The 24617-nt window shown below is 41.2% G+C and overlaps 1 protein-coding gene across 3 annotated transcripts in view; it reads left to right on the forward strand.

Annotated features, from left to right (window-relative positions):
* plekhg5b (pleckstrin homology domain containing, family G (with RhoGef domain) member 5b) overlaps window positions 1-24617 on the forward strand; it is a 77156-nt gene that overhangs the window by 26770 nt on the left and 25769 nt on the right. The window contains exons 1-2 of one of the 3 annotated variants that reach the window (XM_084916256.1): window positions 9227-12991; window positions 24425-24566. In XM_084916256.1, coding sequence (XP_084772382.1) covers window positions 24524-24566 — 43 coding nt within the window. In that variant the 5' untranslated portion in view covers window positions 9227-12991; window positions 24425-24523. Of the gene's footprint in view, window positions 1-9226; window positions 12992-13016; window positions 13801-24424; window positions 24567-24617 lie in introns of those variants that run through there. The other 2 variants (XM_084916257.1, XM_084916255.1) reach the window with 2 other exon arrangements.

Consider the following 24617-nt stretch of genomic DNA (forward strand, 5'->3'; position numbering starts at 1 on the left):
GAAGTAAAAGCTTTTGTGTGACATTCTGAGCTGATTTGTAAGACATGTCCAGTGTCTTAAACTACAAATTAAAAAACTTCGTAATGAAAAGGCACAAACCCTGACTAACTCCTCTTGGCCTGAGTGTTTGAATTTAATTAGATTTAGCCTGACAAAATGCTGTTGTGGTACAGTACTGCGAAAGGCGAAGCAGAGTGGGAAATCTGCTTTTCTTCTTCTTTAGGTGTTAAAAGTGGCGTGAGTCTTGGGGCTCTGTGTCTGGCCACCAGACTGTGAAATGAATTATTCCTTTGAAGCCACTGGTTTCTGAAAATGGGAGTCTGGCCAGAAGACCAAGGGAAACCGCCATAGTGTCTGGCTGGTCACTCGCTAACTCTGGTTTGTTTTGGTTTGTCTGCTCTGCCCTGACGTCTCCCTCCTGCCGCTAAAGCTGGGCATTAGACAGATTTCCTATTGAAATGAGATGTTGTCTCCTACTGTCCTCTCTGTGGAAACAATGGAAAAGGAAGATGACACGGAGAAAAGATTTTGAATTCAGGCAGGCCTCTGGAGAGAGAGATAGAGAGACGAGTTATATATAGTTTTTCTCCATGGCAACTGAGAATAATGAAGTGGGGGAAAGAAGAAAGATACAAAGTGCTTAACCTGAACTATTCACACTGTCTCTTTCCTTTCTCCCCACATAAGTCTCCAAAATCCACTTTTCCTTAAAGACAAAATCACTTCAGACTGTCTGGCCCCTCTTGCATGACAAAGTCTGTCCTGTTTTTAGGATTTGTGTGCCGAGTTGTAAATGAGGCAGGAGGCTTTCTCCTTGGTCAGGGTCAGGCTTGACGTTATTATGTAAGGAGATTATAGAAGGGCTTGTATCCCAGTGCGGACTGGGACAGACGGGAGGAGAACAAGGCTGACGGCAGATACAAGGTGTACAGTCTTTTTAGGTAACACAGAGGCTTTTATTTACATTGTGTTTCAAACAGTTATCACCTTCTTCAGATAGATAAGCTCCATTAAACATTCAGATGTTACTAAACTTCTTCATATAAACTTAAAAATAATTCAATTATTTGTATATTTTCAAGTAATGGACTAAAAAATGAATCCAACACAGGTGCTCACATTGCAGTTCCTCCGATGCTCATCTCCAAAAGCAAATCAAACCTGTAGACTGCCATGTGTAGTTACAGCCTAGAATATATTTTTTTGTTTCTATGCTGACTAGCAGCTCATTTCACCCTTTCAAATTACTTTTTTTTTTAATAGCACAGACTGTTAAATGGTTTCCAGTCGCTCTCTGCTTTGTCACTTTAGGCTAACTAATTTGATTTGCAGGACCTTTTCACCATGTTTGTTTGTAGTCTTTGTGACTTTGAGTCCTTTTAATACAGCAGTTAAAAAAATATGGCTTTCTGTGCAGTTAATTGTGCAAACAGACCAATGACATTTGAAAGTTTTAGTTTTTTGTGTTAATTTGGTATTTTGCTTATTAGTGTCTCAGCTGACTGCAGGTTTCATCTTATAAACAGTACATTGCACAATGACTGAAACTAGCTCCACTGAATATACAATGGGCTGGGAGGTCAGTTCCTTGATCATTAATATGCATTGATCAACCACTACTGATCAAGGCCCATTGATCAAAGACCACTGATGAGGATGTGCACATCCTGGACAGGGAGGAATGCTGGTTTGAGTGCGGAGTCAAGGAGGCCATTTACATGAAAAGGGAAAGACCATCTCTTAATCGAGGAGGGGGCCTAAGGGTACATCTTTTACCATCTTTCAGTAATGCTGTGATTGCAGCCATTCCCCAACTCTCTGTGAATGGTACTCATGGCCATTGACCAGCAGTCTTTGATCAATGGACCTTGATCAGTAGTGGTGGATCAATGAGAATTTGCATATTAATTATCAACTGACCTCCCAGCCCATTGTTGCTTCAGTGGTGCTAGTTTCAGTCATTGTGGAATGTACTGTTTATAAGATTGGGGAAACCTGCAGTCAGCTGAGGCTGAAGCGATCACTTGGATGAGTGACACAACGTTTTTCCCACTGAAAGCGCTACATCCAGATCAACAGAATCAACCTTTTGGGATTTACTTACCTGGATGATTGAGCATGCATCAAGAGACTTTGCTTTGAGGGGTTTTTGAAGTCTGTACAGTGTTACACAGTACTACACCCATATTAACTCCTGTTCGTGAATAAAGCAGAGATGAACTCTATAAGTGTACTTGAATTGTATTTCTGTTTTACTGCTAATATGTAATAATTCCACTTTCAAAGTGTAAATCCTTTGGAAAAAAATCAAAGAAAAAAGGTCAAATTTAACTGATATTCGAAAGATTGCTCAATTTCTCTCTATGGGTGTATTAACAAGAGTTCATTATATTGAAAGACTTAAATGTGCTTAATGGAAAAAGTGGAAGAAACTACCTGCAAAGTGTGCAATATCTACATGTAAAATATCTACAGACTTTATCTTAAGTCAAAAGAAATGCGTTGCATCGGTTTGATTCAATCTTGTACCACAATAAAAACAGGTTTTGTAAATATATAGTACTCTATATACTAGACACATTAAAATTAAGCCTCTAAAAGCCACCTGTTGGCTGTATAATGAGTAGCAAGTGAATGGTTTCAAATGAAAGACATTCATTGAAAATATTGTTTTAAGTGAGTCACTGGTGTTATTCTTGCACCTCGATCCTACACTGCCTGTTTCTGCTCTAGTGAGGAGCGGATAACCCAAGATGTCACAATTCCTAACGCTTCTGGTACTTTAACTTAAGAACATTGAGGGTGAGTCATTTTACATTTTTTGGTTTCCAGATCATGAAAAATCATTTTTGTTGTGTACTGGAAGATGTTGTGATATTATTCATGCTCACAGCTGTTGCTCAATAGTAGAACTTGTATTGTCTGTAACAAGCTTTAAGCAGCAGGGGGCATTTCATGGCCGCCCTGACCTCCAGGTCTGCTGCTGCTTATTCTCCTCCAAAGCTCAGTCTGACTAGCGAGAGCCACATTTCTCAGAAGAATTTGAGCATAAATATATCCCTCGACTTTTACCCACTCCACCCACGAAACCGATTTAGACACATCAAAGAAAGCAGTTTTTACTAAATAAAAAAAACACATTAAACTTTTATATTTCACTTTAAGAGTTTTTGAAATGACTCCCAATCATCTCTTTGATATGTCGGCAGCTTGGCAACAAGCTACACTGCAGGCACAAATGCATAGAGAGAGAAAGCGAGTCTTGGACTTGTAATGCTCTTTTTCAGCTGTTTTATTCCCAGGCAGGCTTGCCTTTAGTCTCCTCCTGCTATATATCAGCTCCCTGGCGAGGCTGTGTCACTTCTAGTCGCAGCATGACTGGCTGGGACTTGAATGAGTCCACCTGGGCCATAATTTACTGGATTCACACCAGGTGTCACCCTGTACTTGTGCTGCTGTAGCTCAGCTGTGCCACCACGTTGAAAAGCAGAGCTCCTAAAGGTTTCTAAAAGGATTTTAAATGGCCCAGCACATGTGTTTCCACGGGGTTTTTGCTGGCGTGTTTGGATACTTTTGGTTTCCTTAAGTCAGAGGGATTTGAAATCCGTCTGCAGGTGTCTGTCTGAAAGATAATGTTACAGAGTGGGTTCTCGATTGAGGTGGTGGGATATGGTAGTGCGTGCTGGTTAGTGCTCACTGCTAGTCTGAGCTTGCTTGCTGGATTGAGGTACAGACAGAGAGGAGTTTATTATCCCCCTCCTCCTTCGCTTCTATCCCCCCGGTCCCCTTTATTTCCCTCTCTCCCTCCTTCAGGATTGACATGACCAGACAAGATGACTCGCAAGGCGTGGGTTGCTTTGCCAACGGGCCCCTCCCAGTCCAAACAGCTGGAGGCACAGGGATAATGTGTAGAAAGTGGAAATTGACAGAAGCACAAAGGATGAGGAAATGTTTAAGTCAGCTGGATCCCCCTCGGTCTCTGTACGTGCATTGTGTGAACTTTCAGCTTCTCTCTGTACCCTTGTGTCTCCAGCTACTCTCTTCCAAATAGTTGTTTTTTAATGTGCTCCAGGTTTGGACAGATCTGGGTAAACGGCATCATTTTTTTTAAGCAGTTAGGACATGAAATAATTCTCAGCAAGATCGAAACTAAAGTGTGCTTTTATTTATTGTTGAATAGAAGTAGAAGTGAGTTTATCCCTTCTGTAACAGGGATTTTGATCTCAATGGGACTTCTTAGTTAAACCAAATATTAGGAAAAGTGGCAATAGATTTGCTGATAACGTCTAGACGTAAAGAGATGTATGAATCATTTTAAATCATGATGATATGGGAACCTTATTGAAATAATTACACGAAACTAACATCAGTGCTGTATTTTACCCTGTTTTTCATCATTTTAGAGAGACTGGAAACTCTCATAGTTGCATTAATTTGTTGCACCTTCTTCTTCTTGAATTGTTAATGCCTCCAGCTGGAGAACTGGCACCAACAGCTTTTTTTTCTATTTCTATAAACCTAATATCTGAATAATGTCAATGTAATATCCATTTTCTTTAGTCAGTTTAATGTGCACACAGTTAAAGTTGCTCTGTATTTGGACATGTGGAGTACATCTCATTTAATCACTCATGTTTCTGGCTGGCTTCCATTTTTATAAAAAAATTTCTCTTTTCCCTCTTTTGTTCCCACTCTTTTATGTTTTATGAGCAATCCTTTGCTTATGTTTAATGGTAATTAATTTTTATTAGTCACAGTCTTATGCGATATACTTAGACAGAATCACCTTATTACTAGCAGCTGACTCATTCAGTCTGTTTTTCCTTTTAGCGGCTATCAGTTCATTTTGTCACAAATGTTTCTTCTTTTATAAGCACAGACACAGTGGATCTTCAGATTTGACCTTGCTTTCTGTTCCACTGAACTGCTCAGTTGAAAAGTCACACTTAACCGACACTGACAGGGACCTGCCGAGGCTGCTAAGTAAACACGTTCATTTGGCTGGATGCCTACTTTCTGTATCTTTGAGGGGGATCTAGGGTGAAGGGTATTAGGCATTATTTCCTGGTAGAAATGGCTTCGGTTCTAGGTGTCATAAGCCCCTTTCAGACATACCCTCCTTTCATTAATCTCAGTGTGTCAGCTGTATGAATGAGCAGTCTTGTTCTTGTTGGAAGAGGCACAACTGCAGTCTTGCTATGGGACAGTAATGTTTGCTTTCAGTAAAGGACAAGTCTGAACTACATATAGTAACATTACCAAACAGGCACATCCACCCACATGCATCTTTGTGAGTTTAATTCACTAGAAGATGTGTTGAACAGCAATGTGTATATAATGACATTTTTTAAAAAAGTATCTCAAAACACTGAAAACAAACACCTGAGGCAAACCAATGAAGAAAGACAAAAAAGAAAAGCGAACAAAGTTAATACTCCAAGAGAGTCACTCTTTGTGACATTGATGAAAGAACCAAGCTAAATAAAGCAGGTACTGACAATAACTGTGGCCATAAAGGCAATAAATCTTCTGCTCATAACTTAAAAGGAACCTACGGTATGTCTAAATAACAGGACACCATCGTATGATTAGTGAAGCCAGCAGTATTACATACCCAACATCTGAAAAAGGCAGCATATTTTCTCTAACAACTCACCACTTGCCTAATTGTTTTTGAATCTTCAGCCTGGGAGGATTCACAACTTTTCTGAAAGGTCATTCAGCATGCATGGACTCTAAAACAGCCGTTCTGTATTCATACTATCCACTTCTTCTGCTCATTTTTCTGGTTTCATTGGGTCTTTTAGGAATTTCCAGTTAATGTTAGAAAATGTCCTAATGGGGAAAAATGGCTGTGTATATTTATCAGTTTTTCCTTTGCCTTTTTTCACGTCATGCAGCTTCTTCCAGTATCTTCGATAGAGAGCTGCTGCTGATGGTGATTTATCTCTGGACACAACATACATTATGTTCATCAATATTCTTCACAGCTTGTATTGTAATTTAGACATTAAAGTCTTGAAAAAGATGTCAAAGGATGTGACCTCAGCTATATAAAGGTTAGGTTCTTGGAAAGTTTACTCTATGAAGTAATGAGAGACCATTGATTGAAATGGTGGTCTAAAATGCTTTGGTTATTCCAGAGTGAATTGAACATTACAGGAGCTGAGGAAATGTTGCCTAATTACATTTCAATATGAAGCTTAGTACTGGAAAACTATGGTCGTAATTAGCTTTTTAGTCCATGCTTTACATTCAGAGATGAATACACTGATGCTGTTCAGAATCACTATACTTCTACTTTTTTACTGCTAAAGCAATTTTCATGTAGTAAACAAACTTATTGTTAATAAAGATTGTGATGTAGTTGGTAAAAATCAACTTTTACTAGACGACCTTATTAACTAATGCTATAAACTCACCAAATTCACACAGCTTGGCTAAGCTACAGTTAGGTGACTAACATTATCTAGCTCTCTAACACTAATTAGTGGTAATTGGCTAGCTCTCTAAATTACTTCATCAACTAGTGTGGTCCACTCAAACAGTACTGATTTTTACCAACCATAAATTATGCTGTGCTGCAATGCAAAGGTTTCTTAATCACAATTGCTTACTGAAATACTAGTCGAGGCTTGGCTACGCAGTGTGTAGCTAATGCTGCCTGCTTACATCATTCATAATGTACATTTACATACAATAGTGTCATGCAACAGGGCACTTGTTGATATGTGCGGTTTACTGGGTGTTACTGAGAACTCTAAAAAGCTCAAATTATGGAGGATAATAATTAATGTCATGGTGAGTAGTAAGGATAATGTAGCACCTTGTACTTTTGCAGCCTGAAAGGCATCATGTCTAAAACCCCCTAAATTTTATTAAATTAAATGTCCTGAACTTATTTATCCATTGATTTTATTCCATGTATCCATTTCAGTTTGGATTGGGTGGTCTGGAGCCTATCCCAGCTGTCATAGGCTTAGAGACAGGGACACCCTGGACAGGTTGCCAGTGTAACACAGTGCTAACCCAGAGAAAGGCGTTAATCTAACCCCATCCATCTCTTTGGACTGTATGAGTACCTGGAGAGGACCCACGTAGATATGACAAGAACCTAGAATTCCACAAAGAAAAGCCACTGACTGGAGCTTATTGGTGAGAAACAGCAATCCTGCAACATCTGAGCTTTTTTGCACTATGTCAAAATAACTGAACCTTTAACTTCTTATCACGTTCTTCTAGTCCAGCGGTCCCCAACATTTTTTGCACCACGGACTGGTTTATGTCCGACAATATTTCCGCGGACCAGCCTTTAAGGTGTCGTGGATAAATACAACAAAATAAAAACAGTACTGGTACAAAAAATATTCATTCATAATAGATGGGAAAAGACCCAGGGAAACCAAGTTAACGATAAAAATGATTAAAAAAACGAACGATAAAAACCCTGAAAACCATAAATTTCACACCGCAGCCACAGATCAGTACTGGTCCGTGGGTTGGGGACCGCTGATCTACAGTTTAACACTGTGCCAACATCATACTGTAGTATTTTCAGATTCAGTTTTAAGGAACTTGAACTTAGGAATATAGGTATTTATTGCATATACTCTCCATATAACTGGAAAAAATGGAAACATCTGACAGTTCAAACCAGAGATTTGGTGTGCTATCCAGTAAAGTCTCAGTTATAAGAACATTCTGGATTAAACTGTCTGGCCCTCGCTTGCATTAAAACGTTTTGTTTTCATTCACTGTTAATCATCTCTTTGTTAGGATCCTGTTTGTTGTATGATTGACCAGTCTGCTTGAAGTCATTAAAACCAACACAGCAATAAGGAAAAAGTGTGGAAAGCTTTAGTGAAATAATAACTTTGTTTAATTCGCAGTTTTGGTGCAGCAATTGGCTTTCGGATGTGAACACTATTACTTTAAGTAGTCTTGGAAATAATTTTGCTACCTTGAGAAAGACTGAAATCATAATCTTTGTTGCTTCAGAGTAATCTTTTGTGTTATGTTGCACACCACGCTTATCCTGTTAAACACAATAATATCTTCTGTGTTTTGGGTTATTACTCAAAAGTGATATTCCCATAATTATGTGGACATTTCTCTTCAATGGTGTAACACTGTTGCGTGGATCCCTGCCACGGTGCAAGCTACAACAGCTCCGTCTTCTTCAAACAGACACGCAGCCTACATCTAAAAGGCAATCTGCAGATCTTTTGCCTGTGTCTACTTTTCCAGCTCTGTGAAACATTTCGTTCCAGAGAAAGACTCTGATGCTGTCTTTATCGTCAGACCCTTGTCACCTATCACTATTGAAGATTGGCAGTGAAATATCAGGTATGAATGTAGCTAATTCCAGAGAAATGGAAGACCACAGTCACAACTGTTGCATTGTCTTCTTTACTTGGAACTTGTAAAATAGTTGTTTGGGTTTTGTTTTTTACACTCTAACTGGAATTTTTACTTGTTTTGACAAGAAGTAATGAAAGTGTGATTTTTGCATTTTTTGAACACGTCCACTAGTGCCATTTGCATCACTGTTTGTTAACATGCTGTTTTTTTAGTAATCTGTCTCTTATACTTCATTCATGATGTCAGCTTTCCAAATAAATGGCAAATCATGTTTGGTTTGTGTCAGTCTGTGTTCCTACCCTCACCTTTGGTCACTAGCTCAGGGTAGTGGCTGGAAGAATGAGATGTCAAGTGTGAAAGTCCAAGGTGTGATTGTTTTGGAGAGTAGACTAGAGTCGGCACTCCACTCCACACTCCACATCAGAAGAAGTCAGTTGAGATGGTTTGGCTATGTGTTTTGGGTGTCTCTGGTGACTCCTGGATGAGTTGTTTCCTATTGGGTATGAGTCACCATGGGGGAGATCCAGAACATGCTCACGAGATCCAGAACACGCTAGAGAGTCTCTCTCAACTGGCTTGGGAACATGACCTGGACCAATGGTAGTAATTGGATGGATGAATGACTGGATGACCACAGGAGTGTCTCTACCAAATGGCTATATGAACAGATATAGCCATTTGGTTAGCCATCACAGCTATATGAACTACCTGATTTTGTACAATTCCTTTTGTGTCTTTAATAAATACCTGAACATTTTTATCCTCATACTATGATGGCTTGTAACTAAAAATATTCAAACTACATAGGTGTCTTTTAAATTTTGCATTTTTTAATTCCTTTCATTTTTTTTCATTATTATTATTAATTTTTTTACTATTTTAAGCCCTCATTACTTCATAAGTATAGGAGATATCCACATGAAGTTCAAAACATGTTCAAGATCTGTTAAAAATTGCAACTGGATACTTTTTACATTCACCCCATGTGTCACAGTCTAAAGCAAAAAGGTTCTTTATTTGCAAATCTGAGCAGCAATATCAGATGCAATAGGATATGTCAGAAACAATAATTATCATCTTGGATATTTGATCTACTTTCTGGTAATTCAATGGAGAAAACATCAAAGTGTGTTTGGGGTAAATGTTTAAGGGAAAGGTGGTGGATCAAAACAAGTTGTGGCATATTGAAAGGCCACATTTTTCCTATATTTTGTTATCAGAGTATTCATCTAGCTTCTGTATCAAAATAACCTTCTAATATAGTCTGTAAAATATAAAGACGTAATATGGAGAAGAACACATTTCAAAAAAATATCACACTGATTAAATAACTTTAGCTCCTGAGGTCCATTCACTTTGAGCACAAAGGAGAAGATGGGTTGTAAAGAATCAGCTGATTCTTAATTTTTCACACAGACTCAAAGTATGGATGCGATGACGGTGAAATGTGGAAAAAAGCAAAAGCCCGTCGACGTGGCTCGGTGGAAAGAAAATCAGCGTGATGGACATTCCGCAAAAACAAACAAGATGGACAATGACTTGTGTGTCTCTATCCATACATTGTCTCCACAGGAAGTGCAAACACTAGTTTGTGTGTGTAGGGGGATTAGGGACAGCAGTTCAATCCCAACCAAGAGGTTCCTAGTCAGGAAACACCATCGCAGTGGACTGGGGAATAACAGGAAGAGGGTACCTACCCGACTGACGCTCTATGGAAACGGTTGACCAATTTAGCCTAGCTTCAAAGCGTTAGGAAAAGGCCTAGAGTGTAGAGATGGGATGGGAAAACAACCCCCACACCTCCCTTGCATGCGATGAGTCTTCTCAAGGCAAATCCTGCTAATTATTGGTTGTGAGTGTTTTGAGAATGTAAACAACCGCTGCTTAATGAAATGCTTTGAGAGTGGCAGTCAGCACAGCTTAGTTAGAGAGGCGATAATAAGCTTTGAAAAATCTCTAATTTAATGTGTGTTATTATGGCTGTGGAAGCATGTAATGCTTGCTCTCAATTGAAGCCAGACACGAAACTGGAACTTCCAGCAGCATCATGAGTGAATTATTGGTCTTTTAATCTTTTCTTTTTCCTTACGTGTCTTTTTTTTTTCTTCTCGCTGACTTGCTTTTCTTTGTTAGCTTAATGCTCACATTTCCCTTCCTTTTGTCCTCTTTATTTAGCAACTGCCTTGAAGATTTCAAGAAATAAAATCGGGGCTTACAGTTATTGAAGGGTTAATGCTACGGGTAGGCATCAAGGGAAGGCCACTGAAGTCCGCTCCCTCTACAATGGCACTGCCACTGGGGGGCTAATCCTTCTGGGTAATTGCATCTCTGCTATCCACTCTTAAATATAGCCTCCCCCTGATTAACGCTGACAGCGGGGGGTGGCGGAGATGATAAAGATTCAACAGGTCGCCTTGTTTTGAAGTTGTGAGAGAAGAAGAGGTGGAGTTTGTGTATTGTGACCTACCCACTTGACCGCTCGATCCTCACCAAAGTCTACCCTTGCCTCTCTTGTGCCCCCCCCCACCCCACCCGAGCCTCAGGGGTCTTGAATTTTTTTTGCGAGCTGGCTAATTGTGGGGGATTTAAACATGGCTCATCTCAGATTAACCTGAATGACAACAGAACAGAGAGTACTGGGCTGAGTGTTTGTGGTCAGCGCAACAGACTGTAACAGGAAATTTAGGCTGTAAATCTCACATGCTGTTACACTACAAGCCCACACAAGGCTTCACCCTCCTACACATACCGCACCAAACTAGGGCTACAAGTAATGACTGTTCATTGCACACTATTAATAATTTGTTTGGTCACGAAATGTCAGCAGTCCAAACCTTTAAAAAAAAAAAAAATGAACCAGGGATTTTTTTTCCTCCTAAGAGGCCAAAGAGAGGACTCGTTGATTTGAAACAACAAACAAAAAACTGACACAAAAAAAATAGCACGTCATAGCTGTTAATCCACAGATTCCATCCATTTATTTTCTTAACTGTTTGTCAAGTTTAGCTGTACCCCAGCTGAAACAGGGTGACACGCTGCCAGTCTAACACAGAGTGAAAGACATTGATTCACACCTATAACCAATTAACTTAAGCCCACTAACTAACCTGACTTTGGACTTTGGGAGGAAGTTAAAGTATCTGGAGAAAACCCACAAAGATCCACATAGAAAGCCTCAGCTTGCCAGTGGATTTGAACCCAGGGTTTCTTGTGAGACAGTACTAAACAGCGCTATATAAATGCAATCCATTAAACACTGCACCAGTGCGCCACCTATTAATCTGCAGATTACCTTTAATTAATTAATCAGTTAAGAAGGAAAGGCTCCACAGTGAAGTGGTTTAAACAAGCCAAAGATCCCTGGTTTGATTCCAGGCAGACCCAAATCCCTTTGGGGTTGTGTTAGGAAGGGCATGAGACGTAAAAATCTGCCAAACCAAACATGCTACCTGCTGTGGCCGTCCTTTGTGAAAAGGGATCTGCCAAAAATAGTTAATTAGTTTGGACACAAGTCATGTTTTAACAGGCCAGAATTCATGCTGTGAGATAAAAACAAGCAGAAATTCCTAAACCGTTTCTCAAATATTTGTCACTTTTCCTCTAAAGCGACAGACTGAAACTGACTAGCAAAATTACTGTAAACAGTTGACTGCTGCAGACTTTGTTTTAAATGCGTCTTCAGACTTGAGTTGAGAGAAACCGGCTGATGTCACTGTGACGTAATCCGGGTTATTTTTTTCACGCAGATGTTTCTCGGGAGTAACAGGATACCTTGTACATGTGGTTCACCAGTCTGTGCACTCACAGGAGCCATCTAGTGATCTCATGGCTTTGACATATAAACATAGGGGATCGTCCCTTTGAAAACTTCTCAACTTTAAAACATGACAAAAAGAATTGGGAAAATGTGTGATACCTGAATATCTTTGTTGTTTTGTTTTTGATTTCCTGTCTCCTTCATCATTATCTGTTTTTTTTTCCCCCCCTAAAACTGATCCAGACTGAACAACAGGGAGTCGTGAACGTAGGTTTAAAAGTGTGCCGATGGCAATGTTGACAGATTTACTTCCTTTTCCTCCCCCTGGTCAGCACTTTGGAAAGAAACCAAACTCAACTCCCTCATGTGACCTTCTGCTCCGGTGGGGTCAAAGTTCAAATTAAGTTCTAAATCAAGCTGGGGAGCTGAGCTTAGGCACGAAGACGCAGCTATTCTGTAATTTGCCCGTTTAGTTCAATGGTGAAACCTCAGCTTGTCTGATGGAAAATCAATCCGCTTCTCAGGGGGAAAAAGACGAGTTTAAGTGTGAGTTTGCATGAGTCAGCCTGGATGTGTGTGAGCTTGTTGGGTGAGAATGAGTAGATGGGGTGGGGTTGATTATTTCTGTCTGTGTGTGTCTGCTGTAGTAAAGAGAGTGAGGCTCTCAGCTTTGTCACACTCTATCGATCCAGCCGTGTGTCATATTAACAGCGTCACCCTGAAACTCTCAATTATTTTAGGAACTAGAAAAACTTAAGTTATACAGCAAGTTCAGCTCACTTTGGGACTAAAACTTTCACCACCTGCTGCCTATCGGACGTTGGAGATATCGATCTGTTACCTTTGCTGAGAAGTGGAGTTTTTCTATGGCAGGTAAAGATAACGTAGATTGTTTTTCTTAGATTTTGCGGTGATGGTGCTTTTAAGTTTCCCTTTTTGTTAGATAAGTTTGTGAAATACTCATCTCAGAACAGCTGGGAGAAATGCGCTGCTTTAGCAGTTTGAATTCACATGGGGCTTTATCTGGACATTATCGCTTTCACTGGCTGATTTTTAATTAATGGTTTCTTTTGTCTAGTCAAAATAAACTCAATGTGTTGAATTCATTATATGGGAATAAGCAAACTTATCTCGTTTGAGTAGTTTTTTGACTTCTTTGCTTGACAAATGAATGATATGAGGAATTAATGACTTCAAAGTGGGCAGACCTTCAGTTACAGTTTTCTTTCTGGGCAGTACTTGTCTTATTTCTGCCTGTAGGTATCATCTACATCTGTGCAGACCAGCACTTTTTTCCTCGTATGTCTGCATATTTCACATCTGCTTCTTATATCAACAGACCAGTATACACCCTGGCACCCACCGCTGTTCTCTCCTTTCCATATTCTTTATACCAAACTGGAAGTGGTTTCGAAATAATCAATTTCCAAGTCTTATTCGGAACATCTTGCATCCAAATCAGCATTCATTGAAAGTTCTCATTTCACTTGGAATAGCCAATCCCCCCCTCCTCTCACTTCCTCCTTTTTTGGTCTTGCTCACCTCCCTCCTGTCTATCCCGCTCTCTTCTACTGCCCTGAAGCTATGGATCGGAAGGCTGGTTACGTCATAGTCAGCCAGCATTGACTGAGACGGCAGTCAGTACACTTGACTTTGTCCAAGCAGAGAGAGAGCAGCTGCTGGTGAGTGGTGTTTTTCTCATGAAGTTGTATTGATGGTGTTGAATGGTGAATGGTGTCGAGCCTGTCATTTAGTTCTTCAGCTCTGAGAGGATTTATTGGTGTTTTTCTTCTCACGAGGCATGCGTTTTATTTTGTGTTTTTTGTTTTTTCCTCATTGACAGCATAGTGACAGTAGCATGTGTCATCTGGGTTTCCTGTAAATATTTGACCAAGTAGCAGAAGTTGGGGTCAGCTGCATTTCCGCTGAAGACAGTCAGATAATTTGATTTCGGTCAGTTTAGCTCACTTTAATGTTCTTTTAAACTCCTACAGCCTGTAAGGGAGATGAAAAAAGTAGGTTTTTAAAGTGCTGGCATTCTTGTTTTCTTGGCGGGGGGCGCTTTAGTAAAATGAGCTGTGAAAAAACGAGGAGGTAATATTTTTCTTGGGCAAAATTCATTGCATGTTGAAACATAACTTTCTCTGGAATGCGTTGTCTGTTTTACCCCAAAAAAAGAGTTGCTGTATTTCCTGTGAGCATGTTTGTTCCTGAGTCTGTTACTTTCAGTGGCAAACTCGGAGAGCCGTGTGCTGACAGATGAAGCTATGGATCTCATTTAGATGGTTTGTCTGGTGTTCTGCTGTACGTGATATGGGGAAATGATAAAGGAAAGCGTGTTGATGCATCCCCAAGTCAGTCATTCACAGAATAGTTAATGAATATATGGAAACAGCACCCAATATAATTTGTATACATTCTAATCTAATCTGTTACCATAAGAGGAAGTAGAAATTAATTTTTCTTGGGCCTTTAAAAAAAGTTTTCCATGTAGTGGCAATATAAATGATGTTCATGTGTTAGTAATACAGAATAGGCCCATTTATTCTAAATGTCTATATGTAATCTGGGAAAATCCAGTCCTTGTTCATCATGTGTCACTTTGCAGAGGAGGATGATGTTAAGAAATACTGTATACAGTTACTGGTATCTCCAATCTGCAGTGAGAATCTAAATGACCCTGATAAAAAGATTACGAAATGTCTACTTTTGGCGTAATTCAGCTTAATTTAGACTTTATTTATCAATTTAACTGGCGATCTGACATAAGAGCATTGACAAAACAAAGTTTGTGGTGAAGGAGGGGGGGCACGTCAGCGAGATGATCATACAAGCTTATTTTGAAGAGAAAACACGTTAAAGTGATTACCCAAACTCTCTGGTGTAAACACCCACCACAGTTTACAGACAGACTTCCTGCTTCATCTGAGATCTGCTGTACTTGCCATAGCTGAGCAAACATTTCATATTCCTGCGGTTGATTGTTGTGCCTGCACTCCTAGTTTTATCTCAAACGTAAGATAAACTGAATAAACTGTTTACTTTATTGTTAATGGAGCTCTTACGAGAACAATGTTCGATATCGCAAGGTGCACCATTTGGTTTAAAGGTGGAGTTTGCATGTTTTTTCCGAGCACTCGTCCCAGTGTCCAAAGAAATGCTTGGTAAATAAACTGGTGATTCTAAATTGATCATAGGTGTGATTGTGTCTCTGTGTTGACCCTGCAGTACACTGGGTTTACCCCACTTTTTGCTCAAGCACCGCATTTTTCCTTTGCATTGCATTCTAGATGATTTTTGCCATTTCTGTCTTATGTCCAGTTCTTATTCTGAGAATCTTGCCATGTTTGTTTTACTTTTATTCCGCCGCCCAAACAGCTGCAGTGTCGTAACAGTGACGTCCACTCCAAATTGGTCTATATCGCCCCGAAGACAGAGTGCTATACACAAACAGTGGGAGTTAACATTTCTTTATTTTCTTAGAAATCTTTGGCATAACAAAGATCTGCAAAAGATTTTCCAGTCGCAGTGTGAATGTCAGAGGCGTACATAAGTGTCTCATTTTAAAGAGTGCCAAATAAACTCCTATTTAGAAGATGTCGGCAGGGTATTTCCTTAGTATGTCAGGAAGGAGTTGACATATCATGTCACATTGATCCTTTTTATTTTCCCTCACTGGATAGTAATTTGCTTTTACTTTCACTTTCACTGGTTGGTTAGATTTAGGAACTAAATACTGTGTTTCATAATATCAGTACTTTGGGCCAGCTTAAATGTGATGCCAAGGGTTCCTTTTATGAGTGTCTGCATGCTAGTTAGGGGTGAGACCCTTCCCACTTCTGCTATGAAACCAGTGCCTCATTGCATAGATCCTAGCATGAGTTTGACAAAATGGCAGTATCAGATGCTCTGGGAATGAGAACAGGCTAATTCGTTATTGCTCCTACAGGGATTTTCGGCTGATGAGAACTTTTACTTCTTCCCAGAAACATGCAGCTATAGACGTCTTCTGCTATTTATAGTATTTTACAACATCTAAAAAAAAGAAAAGAAGAAAAGGCCCTTTTTTTCCGTCACCATTTTAGAAATCGCATAACCTTTCTTTAAAATTAGGACAAATCATGGACCATGTGTCATTGTTCTCAAAAGGATTGCAAACAGAATTTCTGAACATCTATCCAAAGATCCTAAAATGACCTTCAACTTTTCTGCTGTGGATGAAAACCCTTGGCAGGTGTTTGGTTTTTAAAAGTGCCTAAAAATGTTGGCATGGAGAAGCTAAGTACTTACATCCGATAACATTTCAGTTAACTGAATTAAAAATGATTCAGCTGATTTGCTGACAGTTACTAGTTTTAAGTAGTAAAACTGCAAACACAGTAAAAGTATAAATGATCACTTCTTACCTGTCCACTGGTTAAATCGGCAGTATGTCATGTAGGGGTCATTAGGCTGTATATCTTTGCTTTTATTGTTTTATTTCCACTTGCCTTTGAATGACATCATCCCTTGTTAACTGCTTCTCCTGCTTGCACTTGATCTTTGTTTAATGAATGAGTACCATCACCAGAATTTACCACTGTTGGCCTTTTTATGAGTATACATAAGTTTGGCGAACACATGGTTTCGCTCTTGCTCTCTCTTTCTCTCACACACACACACACACACACACACACACACACACACACACACACACACACACACACACACACACACACACACACACACTTGGGCTCTCTCTTGGAAAGATGTAACACAACAAGTGCCTCTGTTTGAGTAAATCCATATGTGTGCAAGGCGTCAGGACTGTACTGTACCACGGTGAGGGAGAGTCTCTTAATGAGGAACAGGCGTGCAGACAGGCAGACAGTCATGTTGCATAAGGGCTGCAGTAAAAAACCGGGGCCTGGCTATCCTCCTCCACCCCCTTTGCTTAGCCAGAGGACAGATGGCAGCAGAAGAAAGCGAGCCAAGGAGCAGCAGCGGTGGCGGGGCTCTCCAATGGCACTCCTCAACAGATGCATTGTTTATTTATTGAAAAATAAATCAGACGTGGGCCTGGCCTGCCCAGGCTACCTCTTTGATCTCCTGCAGCCTTACTCTGTGCTGTTTTCAATCCCACCTACTGGGCCACAGCTAATGGCAACTCTGTAATGTTTAGGAAAGTAGGCCCACTACAGCATACACAGGGAGGCCCTATGGGGCTGCGTACTTTAGTCCCGAGAGGACAATGAAAGGGGGCTCTTAAGACAAAGGTACTGAAAAAGAAACGCAGCTTGATAAAAAGATCCACCTCTGCCTCAGTCTCTGGTGCAGATGACAATGGCTGCTCCGGTTGAGTCTTAGATGCACGACTTCACAAACCAATAGGTGACCTCCCCAATAGGTGATCTCACAGATTCCCTTTCCGAGTCTCACAAACCCTACGGGAGGGATGGAGCACTATTTTTCCTCATTTGGTGTTTTGATAATAGTGACACTATTATAAACCAGTGCTCCCAAATCTCCCATAGGTGTTCAGTCGACTTATTCACACCATCTTGCTCTGTAGATGGGAGCAGGATAAAATGATCATTTAGAAAAACTTTTTAATTTGCAGTGACCCGTTCCACAAAGGGGGCAAGTCGGTTATCTTTGATTAACCAGTGGATCCCCTCATAGTAGCAGCAGAGGATTCAGATTATATAATAACTGCTTGTTTGAAGTACAGCAGCTCCATGTACTTAATTTCCCAGAGAAAGTACACTTGTGTTTGTGTAGTGTCTTGTATTTATGCAGACAGGTCAAACATTAGTACATAAGTGTATTTGACTGTAAAAAATCAGACAGTGGTTATCTGCCTTTAAGTCTTAGACTATGAACCACGGGTGATGTGTTCTTGTGTCTGAGGTACCTTTAATTAGTTTGATGTTTTAGACTGTGTGAGTTCATCTGGCCAAAGTCTGTCTGGATGTTTAACTGACTTAAATGCAGTCGCAGTATTTGAACAAGACTGTGCATGACTATTGCTGGTCTGGTGCTAACCAATCATTTGTGTGCGTAGGTGTGCTTATTGAGATGCACTTGAGCATTTTTCCTTCTGTGTTTTTGTAAATGGGGGGGGGGGGGGGGGCAGGAGTGTGGGGGTGTTCACAGCTAGAAGAAGGTGAGAGGTTGACTTGTAGCAGGATTATCCAGACCAGCCCCATAACTGATGAGCAGCGGTGTTGAGGCTAAAATAACTGACTGCGGAGGAGAATCTCGACCAGCTGCCAAATCAGTCAATGCGTGCATGTCAAGACAGGACCTTAACACAGCTTCTTCTGTGGGAGTGGAACGATGGTAAGCATCAAAGTTGGCGAGTGTAATTAAACACACTGCACATAGATGTCACCTGCAATCTCAACAAACACTGGAGTGCAGTGAGCTCCTTCACTGTCTGACAGAAGCTTGACCTCGAACAATACATTCAACTTAAACAAACAGTATTATGCATTATACTCAATATGAAGCATACAGTGTTTTGTGTTGATTCAGGCTACCTTTGATTCCATGTTCTCTATAGTGTGTGTGTGTGTGTGTGTGTGTGGTGGACAGGCTGGGGTGGGGGGTGGTTGATGACAACCACTTTGAACAATGATAGGGAGTTGAGTTTGTTCTATGGGTGTGGGCACCACTGTTACATACAGCCATGTCTGTCGGTGCAGTAGAAGAGTGTTGTGTAGGAATAGGCAATGAAAAAATGTGTTTTATTCCTTTTGGAGCTATGTTTTTCTCTCAGATGCAGAACGTTTACATGTATTACATAAACCCATCTGTCCATATCCACCCTGGAATATACACACACTCTAAAAGTAAAACAACATTTATTAAAGGGGACTTATTATACCCTTTTTATATTCCCAGCTCAGTCGATTTATTCTTAAACACCTTAAGATACTGCCCCTCAGTTCATCCACTGGCTGAAACAAGCCATTTAAGTTGTATTTCCACATAAAGCCACTGCAGCTGGGACATCAATGACAAGAGTGAAAAGAAAGGATGAAACAAAAAAAAATTAAAACCTAAAACTGTATTTAATGATTTCTAAAAGTTGTGTGGTGTAGGGTGTGAACTTTTTTCTGTCATCTGATGTGTGGCATGCCAGAAAAACTGCTGCTTTCAGTCAGCTTTATTTTGATTGGCTGCCCCTCGTCAACAGATGGTTTGAATAGCAGGTGGGACGAGGATTTCTGCCCATAGCCGGAGCTGTGTGTGTGAGATAAGCATGTTAGAAATATCCCTTCTCTTTGACAGAGCCAAGAGTGGAAAAAACTGCCTGAAAATGAATGTTTGTGGCCATTTTTAATGTGAGCATCCGCCACTGTAAAAGCATATCCATCCATTCACTTCTGCTTATCCTTTTCAGGGTTGTGGTGGGTGCTGGAGCCTATCCCAGCTGTTTTAGGGCGAGAGGCAGGGTACACCCTGGACAGGTCTCCAGTCTGTCGCAGGGCTAACACATAGACCCAAGGCTAACACATGTGTTAGCCCTGTAAAAGCATATATGACAGAAAAAATAAAAGCATAACGGGTCTCCTTTTTATTTCTTCTTCTGGGTGTCTACCAAATGTCTTCTTGAAGCTGTTACCGGTGCTCCTGCTTTCAATTGAAAAATATCAGAAAACACAACTTCCTATTATTTGTAACAAATTCCTATTATGTTACAAAAATGTTTCGCTTTTGCCTCGGGGTTAATGCACTCCTTCTGAACTTGTGTCTGTACTGGGTCTAGCCTGTTTGAGGCTGCCTCAAGGAATGCTTGAAGACAGTCATGCATGGTTCCCATGGTAAAGCTCGCCTGTGCGCTGCTCTTTAAGTTACCAAGACGTATGCGTCTGAAACCAGCCAATGAGACATTTTAAACAGGATTCCCTTGTAAGAATAAAACACATTGTGTGAGAACAATTCTGACAAAGCACAAAGCTCAACTTGCTGGCTCAACTCTTTTCAAGTGTGGTGTCAACTCTGACAGGCGACAATAAGGGTGGGATTAAATCTGTACTTTCAGCGACTTCAAACAGTACTTGTGGTTTTACAAGCGCCGGGACAGCGCACATGAAGAAGAACTGACTGATTTGGCAAACATACAGGACATTTGGTTATATCGGCGCACGTGTCCTCTCTGAGCTCTTTCGATTCAAACCATCCGGGGCTGTCTACTGTGCAGTGGATGAAACATTCCTGAACAGGGTTACACTGGGCCAGGGTCTGTGATTAAAAACAAAAATCACTCTGTAGCACCACTGATAATCACTGATTTGTGTGTTTTTGTAGATGAATCGGATAGACTGGTGTAGTCTTCTATCAAGTTTTAAGCTTATCAACCTAATAAGTAACTCTTCTTTTTTGTAATTATAATGTAAGATTGGTTTAGTTTTCAGCTTTTCTGAATAGCTGATAAATTCCCATCAAACTCTACCTCCTAATGACACTTACAGAACAAAACTAGGAGTCTTTTTTTCCCCCTCTTCTTTCAGACCACACAGAGAGGAACCATATCTCGTTGCTCTTCTTCTCCAACTTTAACGTGATGCAAACGCACACAGTGATGCGTGCTATTACATAAGCGCTAGGTGTTCTCTGGCAGGACAAGCTGTTCCGGAGGAAGGCTGAGTAAGGTTTGAGGGGGAACTGAAGTCAGGTTGCAGACAGGCAGGAGTGTAGCTTTGGCTTTTTGCATTACTGAGCAGATTGTCTTTAAAGCAGCCCTGTGATGGATGGGCCTCGTATCACACTCACTCAGATCTGTAATCTGGGTCTGCTGCCTTTCTCTCTGTGTGCGGAATTATATGATGCACTAAGCGTTATTACCAGCTTGTGAGGATGTGGCAAGCTGTCCGCACTTATATAAAATTGTCCTCAGGATACCAAAATTATTGGTGGTGGTGGTGGTGAGGAGCTCGCAGCCAAATTAAACTGCCTGGCTGATGTGGCTCCAAACCCACAAGTTTCATCTTTTAATTATAAATCATGTTTAAGAAATTTGAATTTAAACTTAAGATAACCATTCCCCACTGTAATGTCATTAAGGTCACTGTGTGAAGTAGCCTAATGTTCTGTAAAGCAATTTTTCTTTAATAAAATAATCCTCAGCTGTCATGTATGTGTGTGGATATAGCCTCACTGTGTGTCCCTGCATGGACGACTGTGTTGAGGTAATCCTGATTCACCTCAGGAGACTCGAGTCATCTTCTTTCAAACAAAAACAGCTTTATTACAGCTGAACAACTGCTGTGCGGCTCATCGATGATACAACTTTTGAGCAGGCATGCCTGTATTTGTGCGTTCAATTATGCATGTGGGGAGAATTGGCAAGCTGCAGGATGTGTGAAAGCAAGGATGCATAAGCGCATGCCACGTGGCATCGGATCTGGTAAGCCAAGTCGAGGGGCCGCTGCTGGGGCCTGTGTGTGTATTCTCAGCTGTTGGGGAAGGGGCGAAGCTGGGGCTGTGTGTGTGTGTGTGTGTGTGTGTGTGTGTTTGTGTTTTCAGCGTTTTCATCTGCAGTCATGCCGCCCCAAACTACCCCACTAATCCGGGCAGATCTGAGAGCAGGCATGCAGGGGACTCACGCGACGCACTCACATGACACATGTTGTCTCGCACACACTCATACGTTCACCGTCCGAGGCATGCGCGGCTTCCTGTCAGCTGTCTCACACCGCCACCTCCAACTTCATTTGTACCCTCCTCCACCTTTTTCCATTTTGATCCGTATCCAGAAATGCTTCGTAAAAGTCAGGCTGTACCTGAATAACTGTCCGATAGGAATGTTCAGTATTGCAAAAATCTCAGCTGCACATATCCTGAACTGCTACATATCTCTGATAGCTAAATATATCTTGTGATGACTGTGAGATTACAGGCTTTTCTAGGTTTATTTGACTTTTTAAACAGTTGGTTCTTTTTGGTTCACCAGGAGAGGCATTAGTTCATCCTATGATGGACCATTTATCTTGGCTAAAGCATCCGATTTTTTTTTTTTCCAGCTGCTTTAGTTCCTGCAGGAATGTGAACGCCCTGACTTGATAGCATGGAGGGCCTACCTATCTTATTGTCTAAATATGGCTTCTGATTTGCTTATATTTCTCTGGTGTGGTTCTCTTTGTGTCTCCACACTTCATGGAGAACTTAGCATCTCTGTGTGATGAGATATTTGACGCTGCTGTTCGAAAGTGCGTGCGTGTGTGTGCGCTGACGTTCACTTCAGAGAAGCATAAGCATGTGATGTTTTAACAACTTTCTATCACTTATTTCTAGCTGTTGAGTGGTGAGGTGAGGTCAGTGAGTCAGATGTGAGACGCAGCAGTTATCTGTACCTGCAAGTTACAGAACGTCATTGACTGTGGTTATTGAGAAATGTTCTAACCCAGATTCTGGCTGTTCTCTTAGTCCTCCTTTACCACAGTCACCACAAAGTGAGCAATGCTTGCAGATACGGCTATTTGCTAACTAGGTCGGTCCATTTACACGATGTTTATCACTGAATAGTGCTCATGTGATGACTTTTAATATGAATATCAGCACCCATGTCTGCGTTTTTACATCTGAAATCTTTTATTCATGGGTATGACCATCATTTCTGTCTGCAACTTTAGCAACACACCTGCTTGACTATCTGCAATTGTTTCAGTATGACAACCCAAACTATAAAAATCAAGTTGTAATTAACTGGAATTGCTGTTTAATCTCATGTCTGTTCACTACAGTACAAAAGGCCATTCTCTCATTAACTTCACTGCTCTTTTTCTCGCTGTAGTCTCTATTTAAATCTTTTCTGGTTGAAGCTGTGCCTGGGTACAGTGACCATGAGTGCATCGGAGGAAGGGAGGAGTCTATGCTGGTGGTGGCAGAGGACAGAAACGACAGAGCTGGGGAGAGGAAAATGAGAAGAAGACCCTGGCTTATGGGGCTGTTTAATCTCTGCAGGACCGTCAGATGGCTTTGACAGAGCACAGGCACCAATTAGGCTGCAAGATTAGGGGGCTTTGTACTTCTGAAAAGCTTCTGGATGGACCTTTTTATTTTTCCTTCCTGCCTTGCCTTTATATCTTCACCGGGACTCCTCACCCTTCCTTAACCCTACCGCTCACTCCCTTCCTCCCCCCTTTCTGTCCCCCTGCAGCTCTGCGATCTGCTCCTTAAAATCTGCGATTATATCTGGCTAGACATTGAGAGGAGGGGATTAATAAGGCAGCTTGTCAGTGTGGGTTGACAGGGCTGCACTGTGAATTAGCAGACCAAAGAGGGGGCACGTTGAATGTTTACTGGGGTCTTCAGTGTCCGCTGATCTGGATATGGAGCCAACTTTCAAAGAGTTCAGGTCCCATCTGCACAATGTAAGGCTACAGTGCCAAGCCTGGGAACATTGTACTTAAATCTGAGTCTATTTTGTCCTCTTAAACTCCTTTCTTTATTGATGTATTGTCTTTGTGCATATTATCGTGCCTATGTGCATATTATTGCCTAAAATAGGCTTATGTAATGGGTATTGCATCTACCGCTTGCCTTCTATAGTTGTTTACATATCAGCTAGTCTGTCTAGCTTGTGCTCAAATCTCTGCTGTGCACATACACACATATTTACACACACTTGCACAGACACACTGCTCCTCATGAGTACATGGAAACAATGACAGGAAGTACATTAGCGGGACTTCCATTGTATCTCCCCATACATTCACGCTTCCTGAGCCGGGTGTGGGTGATGGTGAGAGGGACACAGGGTGGAGTGAGGAGGTGTACACGGAGAGCTCCCCCAGTGCTTCGCCGCCCATTGTTGACGTGGGGTGGGTGTATATGTCTGGGCCAGGAGATCCTTTAATCCTGCAGCCTTCTGCTGCATGTTGCATCAGCTATGGAGCTTCTTGAGCTCTCTGGCCTGGAAGTGTTGCGGTTGCTGACCTGCGGTCAGTTTTGTTGTTTCACCTCTGGGGATACCAGTAAGGATTAGGTCAGGAGAAGCTGGTCCTATGTCAGCACACGCGCTGTAAAACTGACTTTAACTCAATTAGTTGTTATGCCGCTGAGGGACAGATGGTGGGAAGGTGGGAGTCACCAAACCGCAGGAATGCCCACAACAGCTTCTGTGGTCATTTTAATTGTAACTGAAACAATAGTCAGGCAGGGAGCTGTTTATTCCAAGTGTGTGTGACTGTTTTGCCCTTTTTACTTTGACCGAGTAATTTAAATTGTTTTTGTATTTTAATGCAGACACTTTATGTCCTTGGCAGTTATTTTGTTCTGACTTTCTCTTTTTCCCCCTCTTTTGCTCTCTGTGTTTAGGTTTGTCACCACCCAGACTGTCAAGACCTGAATAGCAAAAGCCCCCTCCACCTGTGTGAGTCATGTGACTCACGCTGCCATTCAGAGAATTCAGACAACATGCACTTTGACCGGCACCCCCGATTTGACTTGCAACCTCAAGGTAGACTTGCATGATTTCTTTATTTGGTATCCCTCCCTGAGCAGGATGACG

The sequence above is a fragment of the Perissodus microlepis genome, chromosome 20 (assembly GCF_051167445.1).
Source record: "Perissodus microlepis isolate ML-2025 ecotype Zambia chromosome 20, ASM5116744v1, whole genome shotgun sequence".
Classification (NCBI taxonomy): Eukaryota; Metazoa; Chordata; class Actinopteri; order Cichliformes; family Cichlidae; genus Perissodus; species Perissodus microlepis.